Here is a 17,132-nt window from a genome sequence, read left to right on the forward strand (position 1 = left end):
TTTAGAGGACAAAAAACCCTACAGCAAACTTCACACTTGAAGGTAAAATATTCAACTATACCCACTGAGACCAGAAGCAATGCAAAAAGTTTCTGCTAGCCACCAAAGTTATTCATCACTATACAGGATGTCCTAGCCAGCTTGATAGGGCCAGATTAAAATACAGAGGGTCTTAAAAATTGGGAAAAAAGGAAAAAATTCATTCTTCACAAAAAACATCATTGTGTAGGTAGAAAATCCAAAATAGTCTACAGATATCCTTAAATATCAGTATGTGATTTTTGCAAGCTCATTGAATACAAATCAACATAAAATGCATTTGCATTTTTACATACTAACAATAATTAGATAATAAAATATAAAAATACTATTTATAATAGCTTCAAAAACATCAAATAATAGGAATCCATTTAATAAGACGATTATAGTAGTTAGTATTCTCCATAGAAACAGAATTAATAAGATATACATGTATATGTATGTATGTATAGGGTGTCTCCAAAAATGTACAGTGCATACACACACTTTCAATAATTGTAAAGGCAGAGTTTATTAAAATACATTTCATTTTCAAAATTGAGCTATCAGCTGTTAAAGTGTGTATACATTATTTTGAAATTCCCTGTATATATGACATCTGAAACAACCATTGGCCACAAAATGGCTAATAAGTCGAAGTATAGGCAAACAATGGAATAATACACAGTTACGAAAAATACTACACACCACAATATAGAATCTTCTCACAGGAATAATGTTGAGTTTAAGAAGACAGATGCAAAAGAGTACATACAATATGATTTCATGTTCTATTGTATGAACTAGGGGGTAGTCACATAGAACTGATGATGCTTGTCCATAAAACTGTACTTTTTAAGTAAAGTGCACTTTATCTGATCTTAGTGATTCAACAATTCATGGCAGTGTCCTTTTAGCCTAATAATTTGCTATGTATAAGCATGTGAAAAATATAGCTTTATATTTAGCCAGCATTTATTTTTTTAATCTAAATGAAACATCTTTTCCATACTAGGAATCCTTCCAAGTGACAGAAATTTTAAGGAAAGCAAAGTGTTAACATTTACAAAGCTTTGCTGTGGTTTATAACCTATTCTGGCCTATGACTTTAACTTTCAAAGGCATGTATTTCATGCAGGGGAGAGTAGCAAAGATCTTCCAAGTGGTTTGTTCTTTAATATAGAAAGAATTTTCAAGAGACAAAGTTAGGAGACAACTTCCTACTCAACGGGATGAGTGCCATGAAGCTGACTAAGCGGTGATAAATGTAGGTAGATCGTCTTCACCTTGGCAATGCCATGCTCCCTACACAGAGATTCATTATGTTTCAGGGTGGACATTCAAAGGCACAACACTGTGAACTTGCTTGCCAGGAGAGAAGGGTGTTGCCATGGGTTTCTCTCATGGTTGGCCATCTGACCAGTTTAGTCTGAAATTTCGGGGCATTGGCTCTTATCAGGGAACAAATAGGATTAGAATGATGACTCAGGGAACAAAGAGACAAGTCTTTGTTTATTGGCCCTTTTCAAAAAATCCTCAGTGCTCTCTTTCTCACCCACAAATTGCCTTCAAAATAAAGATACAATTTCTAAGACTGGGAGTCAAGGTCCATTCAAGCTGGCTCCATGCTCCTTGTGAACATTAACATTGTCTTGTCCTGGTCACCCTGAGCCACCCTGTCCTTCAAGCAGGGGTCCCCTGCACACTTTCTTGAACCCATCATACCCTTTTCTGCTTTGGAGCACTTCCTGCTCATGTTGGCTGCTGCCTGAAGGACTCCGCACTCCCCCTTCTCCACTTCTTGAGGGTGGTGGTTATATATTCCTTGTTTTGTCCACAGAGATGAACAGAGAGTCAGATATAGACAACTCCCACAGGTTAATAGCTATGATACACTTTTAGAGAGATGAGATCTACTTAAAGATATTAAAGAAAATACACTGAGTGGCCAGATTATTATGACCACCCCATCAGTACAATGAAGTGAATTACTTATGCAAATAATCTACACCAGGGGTCCTCAAACTATGGCCTGCAGGCCACATGCGGCCCTCCGAAAACATTTATCCAGCCCGCTGGGTGTTTTTGCCGCCGAAGTGTGCATAGGAATTTGTTCATAGTTTTTCTTTTAAACTATAGTCCGGCTCTCCAAAGGTCTGAGGGACAGTGAACTGGCCCCCTGTTTAAAAGGTTTAAGGACCTCTGATCTACACTAATGAAAGAGAAACATGCAAATTGGTTTTCACTTCGCTATACCAACCAGCCAATCAGAATGAGTATGCAAATTAACCCAACAAAGATGCCGGGTTAATTTGCATATGCAGGCACTGAGGGAAGACTGAAGAGGCTTGGCTTCTTCGCTATGGCCAGAGTGAAGGCCTGGGTCCCAGGTACCGGAGGAAACCCGGTGCCAGCACCCAGGGGAAGGAAGGGCTATTGCACTAATCTCTTCATGCAATGGGCCTCTAGTAATAATAATAAAACCTTGACAGTATTTTCTTAGGAAGTTTTCAATATTCAGTATTTTTGGAAGTGTCAATGAAGTACTGATGGGTGGTCATAATAATCTGGCCACTCAGTGTATATTTTAAAGCCTTAAGCAGATGAAATAATATCAAAGTGAATAAAATAAAGAATGTAAGTTCTTCTTCTCCCTGGACATCCCATAAGGTAGACCAGTGTTTTTCCTCCCAGACATTAGTCCAGCTGCAGAGAACTAAAGTTCTTCTCCCCAAAGATGGCATTACATTATGTACTCTGTTGTGCAACTTTAAAAGTTTATCTTTCTTTTTTTTTAACATTTTATTTATTTATTTATTTAAATATATTTTACTGATTTTTTACAGAGAGGAAGGGAGAGAGATAGATAGTTAGAAACATCGATGGGAGAGAGACATCGATCAGCTGCCTCCTGCACATCTCCCACTGGGGATGTGCCCGCAACCCAGGTACATGCCCTTGACCGGAATCGAACCTGGGACCTTTCAGTCTGAAGCCCATGCTCCATCCACTGAGCCAAACTGGTTTCGGCAGTTTATCTTTCACTTACTATTTCTTGAACCTTTTCCCATGTCAGGACAGATGGATCACTTAAAAAAAAATCAGTCAGAGAAAAGTCTTAAGGATGTTTTTCTCTGCCCAGAAGAGGCCTTGCCACCTGTACCAGAGCTGCCAGTAAAACAGAGGGAATTGAGCTAATTAGGACCCAGGGCATTTCTCAGTATAGGTCATCTCCCTTGGCAACTTCCCGATCACTATGGACCTGCTCCTAGAGAGGGACACTCCTAGCCCAGCGCCTCTGTAGGGAGGATCACCTGTAGAAAAGAGAACCAGAGTCAGGATTGGGGTCCCTCTACCTGAAGAAGGAAAATTCCTGGTCAGTGAACACAGCCATGGGCAGAATTGGGGCTTCCTTCTCACCATCATTCCCTTTCCCTTCCTTCCTTCCATAGGCTCAGTGGTTTGTTTTTTGAGAGTTACTTCATAATTACTGTTCCTTTATTCAACCCCCGCTCTGCCAGCATCTCTTATCTCTCCCACTTCCAGAGACCTTGCCCTTCATCCTCTCCACCCTCCCGATGTTCTCTTGGTCCCGAGGATAATTTGGAAACCATTGGGATCACAGGAACATGATTCAGCTCTCGGGTGACCTGATGACGAACTTTACCTGCTCCCTCAGGTTGAACTCTCAGGTCAGAGTAGGGAGCTGCTCTGAATGACCCTGATGCTCAGCCAGGATGCACCCCACCTCCCGCGCGCAGCCAGTCCCAGGAGAGCAGAAGACACTCCTGGTTGCGCAAGGGAGCATCATGAGGCCAGGTGCTCAGCCAGGGAAAAACTAACCCCCCAAACCGAACCTCCAACCTGGCGCCCCTTTATTTCCATTCTAAAACGTACCGCTCACTCCTGTAACAGAAGTCAGCCCACCCCAGCCCCAGTGCGCCTCTCCATCTTGAAATTGTCCTAAATTGCACCCCATTCTCCTCCCCACGCCACTCAAGGGCATCCGTGTCTTCTCAGCACTCTCTGCCTTCAGACTTGGGCTTCCTGGCTTTTGTTTCTGCTGGAACCAAACAGAGGCCCGTGCGTGTTACTAGGCGTTTGTCTGCATAACAACAACCTGGAGGTGCTTTCCTCCAAGCAGGGAAGGCTCCAACCCAGTCCCCTGGGGGCAGGGCGGTCCCAGCACAGAAGCCCGGCTTCTGGGCGCCTGGGCTGGTGCCTACGGGTTGCAGGAGAAGGGAGAGGCGATTGGGCCTGGTGCCACCTCTTCCCCCGCCCTCCTGGACCTCCCTCCGGCCCCCAGGGACTCCTCCCAGGTCCCGCACTTGAAAGGCAGGGGCTGGACCACGCCCTGGCAACAAGCACCAGGCCCCAAGGTTCAGGGTCTCAGTCCCCGTGCAGAGCCGACCGCTGGCGCGATGGTGGCCGTCTGGCTGGTGCACCTCGGGCAGAAGCTGCTGCTCTGGGGCGCGCTCAGCGCCATCACCCTGGCGGGCGCCACCCTCATCCTGAGCTTTTTGCAGATGATGGCGAGCTATGCGCATAACTGGCTGCAAATGAGGCCCATCCCCAGCATTTCCGGCTCCTACCCTTTCCTGGGACACTCGCTGATGCTGAAACAAGGAGGGGAAGGTAAGGGACTGCGAGCCTATGCTGGCCGCATCCCCACCAAGACCTGTTGGGCCCCTTGCAGGGAACCGCCCACTTACCCGCCTGGAGCACCAGGACTGGAGATGCAGGCTGCTGGGTGAGGGTCAACTCTACCACCCCCTGGATAATGGGTTCCCAGTCCCCTCCAGTTTTCATTACACATAAGTGCAGTGTTTCTAAACTCCCGTCCCTCTGCCTTTTCTCTTCTTATTTTCCCAACTCTTGGCTGCTGCTATATTAAAACACTGCCTGTAACCTTAGCTGGCTTGGCTCAGTGGATAGAGCTTTGGCCTGTGAACTGAAGATTAGTGGGTTTGATTCAGGTCAAGGGCATGCTTGGTTGCAGGCTGGATCCCCCCTGGGTGGCCTGCAGGAGGCAGTTCATCAATGATTCTCTCTCATTGATGTTTCTAGCTCTCTCCCTTCCTCTCTGAAATCAATAAAAATATGTTTAATAAGAAAAACAGCAACAACAAAGACACCACCTGGTTTTTCTTCTGTCTTTACTGTTAAAGTCCTAAAGGCAGACACAGATTATAACTTAGTCAGCCTGCCTCTCTCTTTCTCTCCCTCTCTCTCTCCAAAATAAGGGGCGAGAAGTGCACTTGAGACCAGAGCCTCTCCCTGCAGAAATCACAAGACTTGACCACACTTTCATTCCTCCTTGGCCCTTCAAAGAAGGTTACATACCAACATGAATTAAGATGCTATTCACCAAGGCCTGCCCCAAAAGTCATACAGCAAGTTTCAGAAATCTTATTTGTTAAAGAGTTTATTGTTTTTTATTGAGATCACCTTTTGAAGAGATAATTTTATGTTATGTTATGATAGGGGTAGAGGGGTCACTTTAAGTTAGAAAGCTTCTAGAAGTCCCTGATGTTTGCATCCCCCATGAGGGAGGGTGAGTTAGATCTTAGTCCTTCATCTTCATGGCTGAATAAGTTGAGATGCCCAGAACTGAAAAGATTTGCCCCAAATGACATATTTTAAAATGAGCCCAGAACTAGAATCCAATCACCCCTCAGTTTAATTGAAGACGTTTTATAGACTGAACATCAATTCCAAAGCTTAAAGGATTATTTCTTTACCACTTTCCTTTCTCCAAGTAAAAATAATGCTGTCATTTCAACTTCACAGGAACACATGAGGCCTCATGGGAGAGTGTTACCAAAATACAGAAAATGTTTCTGGCAGAAAAAAGCCAAGTAAACTTTTAACCAACCAAACATCAATGCTACTAATGCTGCAAGTGATGCAGCAGATTTTGATATATAAAAACTACATTTGTAAACATCATCATGGCAAACACTAAAGGCAGAGTTAATCTTCCTTCTACCCAAAGGCTTTATAACATTAAAAAATAATGGTGTAGAAATATAGACCCCTCCTCCCAACAGGAAACGATCTACTTAAGAAATCTCATCATAGTCTTTTGGGGGAATTTTTCTAAGAAATGAAATCTCTAGTGAGTAAGATCCATTTCAAAACAAACTGAGTTATTGGATTATTTTAAGTCATTCTCCTTATAGTTACTTCTGGAGAGGAGAGAATGGTACCAACCTTTGCTCCCTTTGTGCTTATAACCAAATTGCTTGACTTTGACAAGTTGTTTAAAACTCTTTAATTTAGAGTGTGTTACACTTTACTTGTAAACATCACCATATTACAGTTACTTTCAGGATTAAATTTAATGCATGCATTTGCTAGACCATTGTCCAGAACTTGGTTTGAGTCCATTTTTTCATTGTCAATCATGCAGTTATTTGAGGCCCTCCTTTGTGCCTAGCATTGAGCTCACCAAAAATGGGTATAGCACAACATTTAAAGGTATATTCCCCATCCTCAATACCCTTGTGTCTTGTACAAGAGGCTGTGCCTTTCATTGTGTGGCCATCATCCACATTCTGGCCTCAGAAGTCCCACCTGGAGAATTGCAATGGACTTCCAACTAGGCTGTTGAACTGTACCTTTTGCTTTTTCAGTCCTTTATGTCAACACCTGCCTTCCGCAGCTGCTCTCTGCCATTGGGCCCACCTGAGGCCTTCAAACCACTTATTTTGATTTCCCTGTCTCCTCTGTCAGACCAGACCAAGACAGTGTTCATGGACATGCTACATATATTTTGACACTGTTGATCTGACCTAGCTCTTTTCACAGTAATTTAGTCAATGGTTTGACTGGAAGGCATTTTGAATCAGCATGATGTAATGCTGAAGATGGCACATTGTGTGTTTGGGTGCCTCGGGTACAAAGCCAGGCCTATATTTACCAGCTCAGTGATATTTTACAACTACTTAGCTGTGCAGAACATCCTCAGTTGTTCACTGACTTCTGTAATAGTGCTTCTCATCTGACTGTGGTGAGGCACAAAAGACATAAGGCATGGAAAACCCTTAACACTGGTCTGATATTTAATTACCTTCTACAGCAAAGAAGTATGACAAAATGAATATCAGCCATTTTAGAATACTCATTATTAGGTTTTGAGAGGCCCAAATGTGCAACTATTATTACTATTATTACTGTTTATTCAGTATCACATGCAATGGACATCCCTTTGCTTTAGCCTCTCTCCCACTGCACTTTGAGCAGCTTGCCCTGAAGGCCAGGGGTAGGGGAAGCTGAAGGATGGGAGAAGGAGCAGGGATAGGTGAGTATGTGAACATTTATTGGCATGAAAAAGAGCTGAGAAGTTTAATAGTTGTTTTTTTATGCCATGTCAATCTGTCCGTGGGGCCCAAATTCCTAAGTTAAAGCAACCCGTCAAAATCTCAGGTGCCATTCATATTAGTAGCCTCACAGTGCTGTGGGCATTAGTCTCGCTGCTGTCAAGGGGGCATTCCCTCTGCCTAAAAGAAGCCTGGATACCACATGCCTCCCAGCTAGTCTGCTCTCCTTATCCCTCCCTCCCTGGATTTTGCCAGCAATCTCAGGAGAGTGCCTCATTTCCTAACCAAATTAGAAAGCCAGTCCTCCCCTGACCTCATGTTGTTTGACCTGTCTAACCACTGCCAGGTCTTTTCTCTGAGGGCTGGACCCTGTACCCCAATCCTTTAGTCACTGTGTTCCCCCACCCCACCTAACCCTCACCTCTGGGTTGCACTTACCAAGTTAGTGTTTCCTGACCTGACCCAGAGTTTTGTCATGTTTGACCTTTCTGAATGCTGGGCTGCATTCCCCAGATGGGGCCTCTGGGATTTCAATACAGAAAGTGTTAACTCCCAAACTTTTCTCCCTACTTCAGTGTTGTTGGGATTACTGGTCACCATTTCCCCACACCCACTATAAGGACCAGCCATAAAGCAGGACCAGGGCCCTCAGCACTGGCTGCATCGAATCCCAGTCTTTTTCCCACCCCCAGAAGCTTCCTGTGGCCTCGGAATACCAAGTTCTTCACAGATCCCACTCACCTCGGTGGTATTGTCCTAAAATATAACTCTGTGGTTCTAGCACTCATCAGGAAGTTTCAGATATTGCCTAGAGACTATAAAAGAAAATCCAACTTCTTTAGCCTTCCACTACCACAGTGACCATCTCCTCTGACTATAAATTCCTTGAGAGTACGGATCTGTTCTTTCCTGTGGAATCCATGACTCAATTCAAAATCTCGCCTGGCATACAGTAGAAGACCTTGACACATTTTCTGAGACAGGTATTTTGTAGAATCACTCTCAGTTTGGATTTGTCTGTTGTTTTATCAGAGTTTCATTGAGGTTATGCATTTTTGGCAAGAACACCCTATGTGATGTTGAAAGCTTTCCCTCTAAGATCAGGAAGACAAGGGTGCTCACTCACCTCTTTATTCAACGTAGTATTATAGGTCCCAGTCAGAACATTTAGGCAAGAAAAAGAATGCAGACGACATGATTGTTCATATGGAAAACCCAAGATAGCCCCTTCCCCAAGTTAGAATTAATAAATAAATTTAGTAAAGTTGCAGGATATAGAATCAATATACAAAAATCACTCGCATTTCTTTATGCTAACAATGGACTACCAGAAGAGAAATTAAGGAAACAGCCCCATTTACAACTGAATCAAAAGGAATAAAACACCTGGGGATAAATTTAACCAAGGAGGTGAAAGTCCTGTATGCTGAAACCTATAAGATATTGACTAGAGAAGTGATACAAACTAATTCTATCATTACTTCTTCTGTCACACAGACTGTTTCTGTTTGGAGCATTAGGAGCTTTTCAGGTTAGCTGCTTGATGTTTCAACGTGGCCCATCATTTTTTGAGCACTTCCTTATTTCCGGGGCCATAATATATTCCACTCTTCTGGTATTTTCTCTGCCTCGGCCCTAAAATCAATGACTTCTCCAAGGGAAATTGTTTTATTTTATTGTAGGATAGTATTTAGAAATACTGAGATCTGGTGCCTGTACTAGACATGGGAGCCAACCTGGGAAGTTATATTACCAGAAATCTTGTTCAGAATATCACAGAAGACTTTGTTGCAAAATCACATTTAAGATGACACTTGAAGAATAAGTGAGTGTTATGAGACAAAAAGCAGTAGAAATAAGAGTTTCCTACAAAGAGAAGAGGTTATATAGAGGCCCTGACACATTTGAGAAGTTGAAGGGTTAGTAAAACAGAAGAGTTTTTAAATTTTTTTTTTCTTGAGGTCACATTGGTTAATAACGTTATCTAAATTCTAGGTGCACAATAGTATAATTTGATGTCTGAATACTCTTTTGGGTGCTCACAACCAAAAGTCTAGTTTCCATCTGTGATCATTTGTTTAACCCTATTTACCTACTTTGCCCTCTCTCCACTCTCCTTCTCCTCTGTAACCACTATTCTGTTGTCTGTATCCTTGAATTTGTTTTTATTTTGTTATATTTGTTCATTTGTTACTTTTTTGTTTTATACTTTCCATTCATGTTATCACAAATGACAATGTTTTATCTTTTTTTTAAAATTAAATCTTTATTGTTCAGATTATTACATTTGTTCCTCTTTTTTCCCCCATAGCTCCCCTCCACCCAGTTCCCACCCCACCCTCTGCCCTTACCCCGCCCCTGTCCTCATCCATAGGTGTACGATTTTTTCCAGTCTCTTCCCGCACCCCCCACACTCATTTTTTCCCCCTGAGAATAGACAGTCCACTCCCTTTCTATGCCCCTGATTCTATTATATTCACCAGTTTATTCTGTTCATCAGATTACTTATTCACTTGATTTTTAGATTCACTTGTTGATAGATGTGTATTTGTTGTTCATAATTTGTATCTTTACCTTTTTCTCCTTCTTCCTCTTCTTAAAGGATACCTTTCAGCATTTCATATAATAATGGTTTGGTGGTGATGAACTCCTTTAGCTTTTTCTTATCTGTGAAGCTCTTTATCTGACCTTCAATTCTGAATGATAGCTTTGCTGGGTGAAGTAATCTTTGTTTTAGGTTCTAGCTATTCATCACTTTGAATATTTCTTGCCACTCCCTTCTGGCCTGCAAAGTTTCTGTTGAGAAATCAGCTGACAGTCGTATGGGTACTCCCTTGTAGGTAACTGACTGTCTTTCTCTTGCTGCTTTTAAGAGTCTCTCTTTGTCTTTTGCTCTTGGCATTCTAATTATGAAGTGTCTTGATGTGGTCCTCTTTGAATTCCTTTTGTTTGGGGTTCTCTGCACTTCCTGGACTTGTAAGTCTATTTCTTTCACCAGGTAGGGGAAGTTTTCTGTCATTATTTCTTCAAATAGGTTTTCAATATCTTGCTCTCTCTCTTCTTCTGGCATCCCCATAATTTGGATATTGGTTCGCTTGAAGTTATCTCAGAGGCTCCTTACACTATCTTCATATTTTTGGATTCTTTTTTGTTTTGTTTTTCTGGTTGGGTGTTTTTTGCTTCTTATTTCAAATCTTTGACTTGATTCTTGCGATCCTCTAGTCTGCTGTTGGAACTCTGTATAATAATCTTTAGACATCTCAGCTTTCTTACAAGACAAGAGTGAAACGGGTAGAAAAAAATCAGGAAGAATACTTGATAAGAGCTACAAAGAGAAATGAGAAGCCCAAAGCATATGGAACCCCCTCTTTTTCTCCAGCTTTTGTTTCAGTGAAACCGAACTGATCTAACTCTTCTGTACTCCCCCACTCCCTTGCTTCCTGTCCTCCCATCTCTGTTTTACTTCTCTTCCCTTTCATTTCCTCATTCCTTTTCATGTCTGATTGAGGTAAAATAGACAAAACTGCGCCTGAAACCCTCTAGTTCAGCCGTGGGCAAACTATGGCCCTCGGGCCGGATGCGGCCCGTTTGAAATGAATAAAACTAAAAAAAAAAAAAAGACCGTAAAAAAAAAAAAAAATAATCTTTATTTCAGTCAGTGCATGCTTAATTTCTAGTTGGTCCTTTTTCATATTCTGGAGGGTCTCACTGGATTTCTTGAGGGTCTCACTAAATTTATTGAAGGTTTCTAGAAAATTCTTGAAAAACCTTATGTGTGGTTTTGAACTCTATATTCAGTAGTTTGCTTTCCTCCATTTCTGTCATTTGTGACCTGTTTCTTGGTCTCCGCATTTTTTATGCTTCCCTGTGTTGATAGAGTGGTTTTCTGTGCTAGGTGTTCTATAGGGCCCAGTGGCTCAGCCTCCCCAATTCCCTGAGGTGGACACTCTTGGTGCACCCCTTTGTGGGCTGTGTGCACAGTCTTGTTGTAGTTAAGCATTGATTCTTGCAGCTATCACTGGGAGGAATTGACCTCCAGGCCAATTGGCTGTGAGAATCAGCTATGTCTATGGTGGGAGAACTTCTGTGCTGGAGACACCCTTCTGGGGCAAGACTTGCTTCAATGGGGCTTTGGTGCTCACTGAGTCTGCCCTCTGAGTGTGTTCCTTATGGATCTGAGGAGTTGTAATCTGGATGGTCCCACTCTGACCACTGGGTGCACTGGCTCTTGGATCTCTAAGGAGGTGCTAATTTAGTCTCTGCCTGAGGCTCCCCAGCAGGAGCTATGGAGAGATCTGCAGATTCCTCTTCTTTGTTTGGGGTATGGAGGTGCACAGATGAGGCCAAGCTGTGAAGCAATGTAAGCTTCTGTGGGGCCTTGGGCCTTCTTTTGGAAGTTCTGGGTCTCTCTGACCCAGCTGCAGTTTGTTAGGTAATTTTCAGGTTGCAAAGGGCCAGGCCTCTCATATGCAAAAGCCTCTGCCGCAGCTTTGGCAGGGGAGGGTCTCAGGGAATCAACAGGACAGAGCGAACAGCTATGGCTGATCCTCAGTCCTACCCTAAGAGGCTCCGAGTCTCAGTGTCTCCGTAATCGCTGCAAGCACCTCTGAGAGAAAGCCGCCCTCCAGTTCGCACCGATGCCAGACAGTCCAGTTTCTCCCCGTATGAGTCTGGGTCCCCAGATACTCCCCAGAACTGTAGTTCAGAGCAGTCTTGAGCTTGATACTTCCTCCCGATTGAAAAAGACAACCATGTCCTCAGTTGCCAGCCCTTACCACGTGTGCCTCTGTACCTCTGCACTTCCGCACCTCCTCTGAGTCTCAGTGTGCTTTTCTCTTTCCTTCTAGTTGTAGAATTTCCACTCAGCCAGCCTTCCTGTGGTTCTGGATGATGTCCGTTTTGTCTTTTAGTTGTAGTTTTGAAGTGGTTGTGCGAGGCAGCAATTTCAGGTGTTTACCTGTGCCGCCATCTTGGTTTCTCTGTTTTATCTTTTAAAATATTATATTCTTTATTGATTTCAGAGTGCAAGGGACGGGGAGAGAGAGAGAAATATCAGTGATGAGAGAGAATCATTGATTGGCTGCCTTCTGCATGCCCCACACTAGGTGTTGGGCCTGCAACCCGGGCATATGTCCTGACCAGGCCAATGCAATATTATCACATCTTCTTTATCCATTCATCCACTGGTGGACACCTAAGGTTGCTTCCATATCTTGGCTATTGTAAGTAATACTGCAGTTAACATTGGGGTGCATATATCTTTTTGAATTAGTGTTTTCATGTTCTTCAGATAAATACCTGAGAGAGGAAGTGCTGGATCATATCGTAGCTCTAATCTCAATTTGTTGAGGAACTGCAATACTGTTTTAGAGAAGGTGAAAGGGAGGCATCTATCTACCAGGGCTGGAGAGTTGTGACAGGTTTCCCTTTCTATAGAAGAGTAGCCTGTGCAGGTCAGGAGAAACTGAACAACCTCGATATTCTTGGGAAAGGCATGTCATAAGGTTACCACAAACATCCACAGTGCTTGGGATTTCTCAGTTAACCAGGTTGTTGCATATATATCATTCATAATTAGATTAGCCTCATACTTCATTCATTAAATATTTAATAAGGACCACTGTGTGGGTTAGCTTCAAGGTGAAAGATCTGGGATACACCGAGTTAGTTGCCGAAAGTAAAAAGAGTAAAAAAAAACAAAAAAGACACAGTAAAGAACTTACTTAAAATTAAATATTTTCTCCTAGAATTTTTCCAGCAGGTGATTTACTACACCGAAAACAACAGACATGTGCCAATGCTAAAAATCTGGCTTGGCACAGTACCAGTAATAGTCATGTATAAGGCCGAATGTATAGAGGTGAGTCGATGGTGACTATGATCAATGCTATATATTTGATGGTGTGAGAATCTCATTACAATAAGCAGCAAATGTATGTCCTTATATTTAATTGAATTCATTACAATGAGGATTCCATTAAATTTCTAAGGCTGTGAAGGTGCCATTTAATGCTTTCCAGATATAGTCTGAGTTCTCAGAAGAGTAGCAGCTTCTACATGTCTATACACACTTGGTATCAGGTAATATATTTTTCCTCCCTTTTGGGGAAGTATTCAGTTGAACAGAACTATAAGTAGATTATTCTATGTGGTGAGCTCATATCATTTGCCAGGCACCGTTTTAAGAGTACAAAAGTAAAAGACTAATAAAATATTTTTTGTTTACCTTAAGATGCTCAGAGTAACCATTATACTTTTATTATTTCAAGTTAATTTTTAAAAAGAGAAAACTACTCTGATATTGATGGGGAGGATGTTGTTCATTCAGGCTATTGAAATCACTCCTAAAAATTGTTTACCTTACTTGTACTTATTATCATGACATTGGGGGTATTATTTTATGTTTTGATGACAAAGGATTTGGGTCAGGAAGTAAAAATGGAATAAACAGACTTTCTCTTCATGGAGAAAAATTAACAGCAGTATTTCCTAGGGTTGTTGGGTTTGGATACGTCTTTCTTACTCATTGTGGTACAACTCTTAGAGTGTCTCTGGTACCAAAATACAGAATCTACTGGCTCAGAGAAGATAGCGAGAGGGCCACATGTGGGATTTCAGCCATTGCTGGCCTAGTATAACTGGGCTTAGTACATGTGGATAGAGATCTGTCCAAAGTAGGGAACTGCAGCAAGATCCTGAGAGGCATTTTGTGCATATGCTCATCCCTTCTGCTTTACTTTGGCTCCAGGCAACCTAATTATACCCATGGTTCCCAATGCTACTTATATCCTGGAGACATTCAAATGTGTACCTAGTATAAGCCTTAATCCTGAGCTTCATACCTGCTTTCAGACTATGTCAACATGAATGCCTCCAATTCAACATACCTGATAATGAACTTGTGATTTCCTTCTTCCTAAATGTGCTCATCCATTGCTTCACCCACCTCTCTTTCCTCACTCCTACCCTCAGAATAAACAACTCCACTTGGCTCCTAATTCATGGCAGGAGTCAGGGAATTATCTTAGACATTTTCCTATCTGTCAATTCCAGCTAGTCTCCAAGAGTGAGAGACAGTTGTATGCTCCAAACTCTAATTGAATTTCTTTGAGTCATAGTAATGAAAATGAACCACAAAGAAGTAATTGTCATGAAATGTTACTTAAGAAAGTAGTTATGTCTAGCCCAGTATTCTTATAATTAAGGTTGCTCTCATATCTCTATCTCTCATTATTTTTTTCTCTCTTTTTAAGGTAATTTTAACTAGCTCAAAGCAAATTGACAAGTCTCATCTGTACAGGTTCCTAGAACCATGGCTTGGCTTAGGACTTCTTACCAGGTAAGTCAGGGTAAATTGGTAAAGCTATCTTGTGTGTAACTTATGTCAGGCATTGACCCTGGGTAGTTTTCCTATAGCAAGAATGTGCTGTCGGGTAGTAGGGAGAAGCTGAAAAGGTTGGGTGATAATGGGCCTGTGAGAGACAGGAACCCAGGGTGTAGAGTAATCTCCAGCCATGGTATTCAATAATGATGATCACCAGTGTTCTACAGAGAGTTAGAAAGTCCCAGTGTAGAAATGGAGTATGGCACAGGGGAGTTTTGAGCAGGGAAATCTTGAAAATTCAATGAAAAAGGCAGTCATCCTCAGAGAAGTAAGCTGAGCACAGTAAGCTCAGTCCTTGAGCTGCCATCCAGCAACAGGACCCCATCAACTGAGAAAGAGAAAGCAGGACTTCGGTGGGGACTTTGGAGACTTTGAAGATGTTAGAGATCAAAGTAGACTCATGGAGCTCCTTGATCTTCAGAGGGTTAAGGTTGGATAAAGGGGGGCAATTTCTCTTTTTTGGAAACTCAGAACTTAGAAATCTAGAACAATTACTAAAATTTTCAATTTTGATCAGAGCTTTTTGAAATATTGGTAATATAGAAGGATATCTAAAATATGCCCATTCTGTAACTGTATATAAATCTCCCCTTGACATTCTGACCAAAACATTTGGGAATCTTTAGATTAAGAAGAATTTGTTGTCTTGACTATGCTTTACTTGCTTTGGATGTTGCTTTTCTCTTCTTTGTAATCATGTCTTGTATTTCTAGTACTGGAAACAAATGGCGCTCCAGGAGAAAAATGTTAACACCCTCTTTCCATTTTACCATTCTGGAAGAGTTCTTAGATGTTATGAATGAACAAGCCAACATATTGGTTAATAAGCTTGAAAAACATGTTGACGGAGAAAAATTTAACTGCTTTTCTTACATCACTCTTTGTGCCTTAGATATAATCTGTGGTAAGTCTCATGGATTTGTTTCTAGAGCTACGGTGTAAACATACAATGGTCCAAATAGAAAATAACATTTTGTTGGGAAGGCAAATGAAGGGGTTAGAAAGGATATTGGCTTCTTTGGGGCGGTCCTTCTGCTAAATTAGGCTCCTGAGAAGCAGTACCCACTGCCAGGGCTTGGAGCAGAGCCAACCTGCCAGGAAGGTCAGAGGGAAGAAGGAACAGGAATAGGAAGTAGGAGAAACAAAAGGTGCAAGAGTGAAAGGGGAAAGGAACAATTCTAAAATATATAAGAATTTATGTCTTTTTTGAAGTGTTTGCCACTGGAAAATAAACACAAGGCATGTGCATGAATTGAATGGTTGCTTCTCACCCATATTTTGCAGAGACAGCTATGGGCAAGAGTATTGATGCTCAGACTACTGATGATTCTGAGTATGTCCGTGCAGTTTATAGGTAAACGCAGCCCTTCTAATTATTTTTAAAATTGTTACAGATTTAAGCTTTAAAAAATATTGCTAGTAAATTTTTGTTTGTCTTGTACCTTTTTCATAGTTTCAAAATGAAATATTGCATTAAAAATAAACCTAAGTATATATGCATGTATTTTAACAATAGATGATTTATTGTAAAAATTATGGCACAGCCAGGCTCTTATATAATTTTAAATGATTATTTTATGATATATTGAGAAATTACATTATGATGATTATTAATAAGATAAAGATAAAGACAATATTTTTAGCATGATAACCACTAGGTATAAAAAAATTTTCACTAAAAAACTTGTAGATATCATTACAGAATGTTAGCTGTGATTATTGTTTTGTGTTATGTGCTTCTCTTTCTTGTTTGAGTTGTTATTAATTATTTCTTCCCATATTTTCTGCACTGAGTATGTATTATTTTTTAATTGAAATAATCATATTTACTTTGAAAAATTGCTTGAGATTATTCAAGTATTAAAGGCAGGGCCAGGGTTTGTTTTGAGGAATTCTGTCTTTAAGTTCACTGCCCATTTAATTTTAACACCTATTAAATTACTACAGGCCCAGTGCATGAAATTCGTGCACCTGGGCGGGGGGGGGGGGGGGGGGGGGGGGGGGATGTGGTTCCCTTGTCCAGATTGCAAGACAGCACAGGCCAGGCCAAGGGACACCACCGCTGCATGATCAAGGCCAGGGAGAGATGCGGGATGCTGGCCAGCCAGGAAGGGACCCCAGGAGGGCTCCTGGGCATGTCTGGCCCATCTTGCTCAGTCCCATTTGGATGGACACCAGCAGCAAGCTAACGTACCGGTTGGAGTATCTGACCCTGTTGGTCAGTGCATGTCATAGCAAGTGGTTGAGTGGCCGTAGCATATCATTAGCATATTAAACTTTGATTGGTTGAATGGCTGACTGCAAGATGAGACACTCAACAAGTAAGGCTTTTATTATCCTATCTAATAAAAGAGAAACATGGTAATTAGCCGTACAGCTGCTACCCTTCCCATTGGCTAATGACTGCA

General features: G+C 41.7%; 1 protein-coding gene across 1 annotated transcript in view; it reads left to right on the forward strand.

Moving 5' to 3' along the window:
- The first annotated feature begins 4,386 nt into the window (after positions 1 to 4,386).
- LOC139005922 (cytochrome P450 4V2-like) overlaps positions 4,387 to 17,132 on the forward strand; it is a 33,327-nt gene continuing 20,581 nt past the window's right edge. Inside the window, exons 1-5 of the mRNA XM_070408234.1 lie at positions 4,387 to 4,653; positions 13,088 to 13,200; positions 14,594 to 14,679; positions 15,438 to 15,628; positions 16,009 to 16,078. Coding sequence (XP_070264335.1) covers positions 4,440 to 4,653; positions 13,088 to 13,200; positions 14,594 to 14,679; positions 15,438 to 15,628; positions 16,009 to 16,078 — 674 coding nt within the window. The 5' untranslated portion in view covers positions 4,387 to 4,439. The remainder of the gene's footprint in view (positions 4,654 to 13,087; positions 13,201 to 14,593; positions 14,680 to 15,437; positions 15,629 to 16,008; positions 16,079 to 17,132) is intronic.

Source organism: Myotis yumanensis, unplaced genomic scaffold (genome assembly GCF_028538775.1).
Source record: "Myotis yumanensis isolate MYYU_CA2020_CCGP unplaced genomic scaffold, mMyoYum1.0.hap1 SCAF_3, whole genome shotgun sequence".
Taxonomy (NCBI): Eukaryota; Metazoa; Chordata; class Mammalia; order Chiroptera; family Vespertilionidae; genus Myotis; species Myotis yumanensis.